Source organism: Budorcas taxicolor, chromosome 11, assembly GCF_023091745.1.
Source record: "Budorcas taxicolor isolate Tak-1 chromosome 11, Takin1.1, whole genome shotgun sequence".
NCBI classification, from domain to species: Eukaryota; Metazoa; Chordata; class Mammalia; order Artiodactyla; family Bovidae; genus Budorcas; species Budorcas taxicolor.
In genome coordinates this window covers 163,918,499-163,923,255 of record NC_068920.1, presented here as the reverse complement: position 1 = coordinate 163,923,255, position 4,757 = coordinate 163,918,499, and the positions used below count along the sequence as shown (strand labels likewise).

Genomic DNA, 4,757 nt, shown 5'->3' with positions numbered 1-4,757 from the left:
CTATGGGTGTTTGCTGTTTTCATTTCCCCTGTGTTGGGCAAGTGAAATTGTTCTAGTTTCCCTAGAACTAGAGGGCAGCCCGTCGAGGCTTAGGAACCGTGTTCACTGGGTCGCACCCGTGCAGGACTCGAGATCACGGCTTTCAAACAGTCTCCCCGACCCCTGGGGGCTGAGGGGGTGGCTTTGGCCATGAACTGAACTCCAGAAATCCTTGCTCACTCATCTTGCTTACAGGCTGTTCAGATGCATTTTCCGTTTTGTTTGCTTTTTCTGTTCTTTTGCACCGTTCCCGTCTTTTACAGGTTTGGTGGGGGTGGGGGGGAGCCCCGCCCACAATGAGGAATTCGTTACAGCCCGTGTAGCGCTGCTCCCTGATACCGGCGTAACACTTCCAGGAGGTTTTCCTTTTTTTATATTTAAAATGTTACTTTTCTGTATGATGTGCATGCAAGTTTACCGTAACTTTTCTTACACTTTTTAGTGCCGTTTCTAGTATATTCCTGTGAATGTCAGTTACTGAAAATGAGTCCGATGTAAGTAGCTTTAGCTTGTTTACTGCAGTTCTGGCCTCATCACGACAGAATAAAAGTGGTAGAAAGTACTGTTTCTGGTGATCATGGACCCTTCTCCTGGGGCATTTGTTTTGTTTTCATAATAAAAGAAAAAAGAAAAGAAAGAGGCCCCGTTTCTGCTTTCTGGGCTCCCAGCGCTCCCCTGGCTGGTGTGTGATGGGGGAGGGGGTGCCCTCGTTTTAACATCACGTAGCTCCTGGTGGGAATGCCCGGAGCGTCCCAAAGGGGTCTCAGCCGGCCCAGTGGCTCTGGTCCTCAGCCCAGGTTGGGGAGGCCCCAGGACCTCGGGAGCGCTGTGTGTTGCCTTTTCAGGCCAGTGGCTGACCCGCAGGCACCACCCCACACCCCCACCGCCCAGCCTGATCATCTGTCTGGCGCTCCCACTGGGCCTTCCGTCTACACTAAGGTGCTTCCTGAGACCACAGGCATCCAGTGCTCCTCCGGCTGGCCTGAGGATGTTTCCAAGAAACCACATGGGGCAGTGTACACGCTGAGGTTTCTTCCAGGCAGCCTGGAACCTGGCAGCAAGGGATCAAGGTGTCGAGACAAGTGCAGGTTCTGACACTGTTTTCAAAATGTGACTGTTGGAGCCAGGCCTTGCAGTGGGCTGCTGTCCAGGCCCGAGGCCACCCTCCCCTGTATTCCCTTGGCACGTCACCCAGCCTGAGCTCCCCAAGGTCGGGGACTGAGCACACCTACCTCGGTGTCCCAGCCCCGGCGGGGAAGCCCAGGCGCCCAGGCTTCCCTGAGGCAAAGCGGCTCCCGCTCACCGAGCAGCTCAGTGCCTGCTCTCCTGTCCTGGCCACCGCCTCTGTGACTGCAGCTGACCAGCCAAGGCCCGCTCCTCGGCCAGTCTAGGGGGAGGCACAGGCATTCCAGCTAAGTCAGAACTTTGCTTCCTTCCCGAGCTGGACTTCAGTCAGAGGACTGCAGAGATGCCGGCAAGGCTCCTCTCCTAGGTGATTCCAGTGTCCCGGCGCCTGGACGGGCGAGCCTTTACTGCACAGGCCCGACTCGACATGAGACAGGCTTCCTCTTCATCTCCGGGAGCCACTTAAAGGAACTCTGTCTTCCAGCCTCCCAACCGGAGGCGGCAAGCAAGCCTAGGCTCTATCAGTGAGAACCATGCTTCTGGCTGGACGTGTGGCCTGTGGGGAATGCAGTCTGACCCAGCCCTTCCCTTCTGGATGCTGTCTGCTGACTAGCTTGCACGCCTGCGTGAGCAACCACGCACACGGAAGCTCTGGATGCGCTGTGTGCACGTCCGGCGGGACGGTCTCTGCCCACCTGTGGGCTCCCCGGAGTGCTGCCTGCCCTGCGGTTCTTAGCAGTTGTTACTGTTGTAAACAAAAACCCCAGAAGCCAAGGTAGGATATTATGAACAGACAGATGGAAATTTGGAGTGAGGAAGGAAGGAGCCTCCTGAAGGAGATTTATTTAAAAAGAAAATTCAGCTTCGGCAAGACACCTCTGCATTTGCCTCGCCACACAGACTTTAATTACAGCAAATCCCTTAAAACTGACTCATAAACCTGCCCACATGGAGGGGAGCCGACACATCAAGCACTGCAGGTGGCCGGGGGCTGCGGCCCTGGAGCAGAGGCTGAGCTGCTGTCTGCTGAGAACCTGCCTATTTCAGCTCTGTGATCAAACCTGAGGTCACTGTTAGCAGCAGACGTGTAGCTTCATAATGGGGGGCTTCCCCTACCTAAGTTTTCGGATGCCTTTGCCCGCAGCCCCCAGCATCAGGAAGCTAGTGTCGAAGCCGTCACGGTGCGTCGCGGGCAGTGATCGCTTTGGTAACTAGACTCAAACCCCAGTCAGTGCCACAGGGTTCCTGCCGAAATGCTGCTGCCAACGACCTGTAAAACCACTGTGGTCCTGCCGGTGGACTTCTGATCCTACATGACGCCAATTCACTGTTTTGTTTTTTTAGATTTGACCCATTCTTCACCAGGCAGAAGGGAATACTAGACACAACCTGTAAGAATGTAAAAAGGCTGTTTGTACCTGGGGTATCTCTCTTGCGTGACTTACTGGGAAGCGTGACCAGGACAGCATCTAGCTGGGCCCAGGCTGTGCAGGGTCAGGATGGGGTCCAGAAGTCTACCCATCACCCCGACTGTGAGTGGGCAGGGTGCCACCTCTGGGGTTTGGGGGTTCCTCTATCACAGCGCAGCCTTCACATTCCCTGTCAGAATCTCCCAGGGAGGGCTAGGGGTCAGCAAGGTGGCCTGGTGCCTGGGCTGATTTTCACCCCAGAATTACATTATAGAACAAAACTTGGACTGCCCCGTGTCCCGCGAGACGTCCAGCTTATTTCTGTCCCGGACGAGGATGGCCTCGTTCCCGTACTGTGAGTACCACATGCTTCGGCTCCTGCTCAGGTACGTCCCGGGCAGCGTGGATGCCAGCTTCTGCTGCTGCTGTTGCCAGATGAGCAGGGAGGTGTCCCGGTACCGGAGCCGGGCGTAGCTTTCAGACAGAGCTTTCTCTGCCAGCGGGACGCGGCCACTCATCACTGGCCAGAACCTCCCCGCGCCTGGGCTCCCGCACAGCTGCCACCTGCCCTGCACTAAACGCCACTAGTGAAGGAGGCTTGCAGCAGCTGGGCGTGAGGGTTCCTTCTTTAACTTAATGGTCACGAGGAACTCAGGCCATTTGCAGGCAACACCCTATAAGAGGGCTCTCCACGAGGAAACTGGGGAGGAGTCTCCAAGCATTCTGAAAACAGCCAAGAGCCACGCGAGCGTCGGCAGGCAGGTCAGCGGAGCCCCAGCCGCAGCGTGCCCCGGTGACGGTTCGTGCTCTGTGTCAGGTGTGCCGATGACGGGGACGAGGCCCTCACCTCGGGCGGGACTTGTCAGGTGTCCACTGCGAGTCTGACACGACTCAGACCGCTGCATCTGAAGATACACATCCGCTGTCCTGCATGAAAAGACATTGTACACTAGGCAGAAACCGACAGCAGCTTCTGTAAGCACTGCCCTCCTGGTCTGCGCCTGGGTGAGCCTTCAGCAGTGCAGAGGCGGTCGGATCCCTGCCAGGGGTGTGGAGCCTGCTTTTTGTGCAGGTCTTGCTCCTGGCTAGCCTTCGGCTCCTCCGCAACGTGATGCTACAAAGAAACGAGCCTGCAGTCAGGCGTCGGGAGAGGAAAGGACCCCGGCGGCCCTGGCAGGGCTTAAGGCACGGGATCCTTCTTAACTCTTGGCATCAGAGCCCTTAAACCAAGCCACCCAGCCCCATGCTCCCACTATTTCGGTTGCTTCGCGGTGACGCAATGAGCTTGGGTCTAAGAGGCAGGAGGATGCCTCATCCTAGTTCTTCCGTGAACTATGGGGGTGGTACTGGGGAAACCCCTTGCTGGAGAGCTGAGAAGTAAGTTCTAGGAGTCTGTCCGGGCGCAGAAAGGACCCGCTCACGCTGGCACCCACCCAGCGCCCCCTTTCTCCTGCGAGCAGCCGGGAGGGCCCTGAGCCCGAAGGAAGAACGCCGCCAGGGGAGAACCGCACAGGGCGCACCCACAGTAGCCCCAGCCCCGGCTCGCCCAGCCGCACGGCTTCTCCCTGCCGCGCGGCCCGCGCGCCCAGCCGCGTCCTCGAAACCCGCTGAGCCCCCGCGGCCCCGCCCGCGGCGCGGCCCCGCCGCCTCCCCAGCATCCCGGGCGCCCACTCGCCCGGAGGCGCCCCGCGGCCCCCTGTGGCCCGGCCCGCGCCCGCCCGCGCCCGCCCGGTCACCTGGCCCGCGCCCCGGGCCGTCCTGCCCCGGCCACCCGCGCGGCGGGCCTCGGGGACGCGCGGGGCGGTGCCAGCGGGCGGCGGGGCCGCGTCTCCATGGCAGCGCCGCAGGCATGCCGAGCCGAGCGCCGAGGCCAGGCAGGCGGGCGCGCGAGCCGGAGCCGTCGATGGCTCCGCGGGGCGGGGCGGGGCCGGGCGGGGCGGGGGCGGGGGCGGGGCCGGGCGGGGCGGGGCGGGGCCGGGGCGGGCCGGGGCGGGGCGGGGCGGGGGCGGGGGCGGGGCGGGGCGGGGGCGGGGGCGGGGCGGGGCGGGGGCGGGGCGGGGCGGGGGCGGGGGCGGGGCTTCCTGCTCGGGCGGAGGCTGCCGCCGGAGCCTGACCTCCCGCCGTTACTGTCGGTCTTTGCACCGTATTGGTTGTCTCTGTATTGCTGCTTGCCTACTTCTGGGG

General features: G+C 61.0%; 1 protein-coding gene across 1 annotated transcript; it reads right to left on the bottom strand.

Moving 5' to 3' along the window:
* Positions 1 to 2,836: 2,836 nt before the first annotated feature.
* On the bottom strand, positions 2,837 to 3,091 carry BRD3OS (BRD3 opposite strand). Its single transcript, XM_052649703.1, has one exon. It carries the CDS (start codon positions 3,089 to 3,091, stop codon positions 2,837 to 2,839), a length of 255 nt encoding a protein of 84 aa, XP_052505663.1.
* Positions 3,092 to 4,757: the final 1,666 nt, after the last annotated feature.

Bases quoted from the DNA above. Each gene is read 5' to 3' on its own strand.
- BRD3OS (XM_052649703.1), bottom strand. From the start codon at position 3,091: ATGAGTGGCCGCGTCCCGCTGGCAGAGAAAGCTCTGTCTGAAAGCTAC.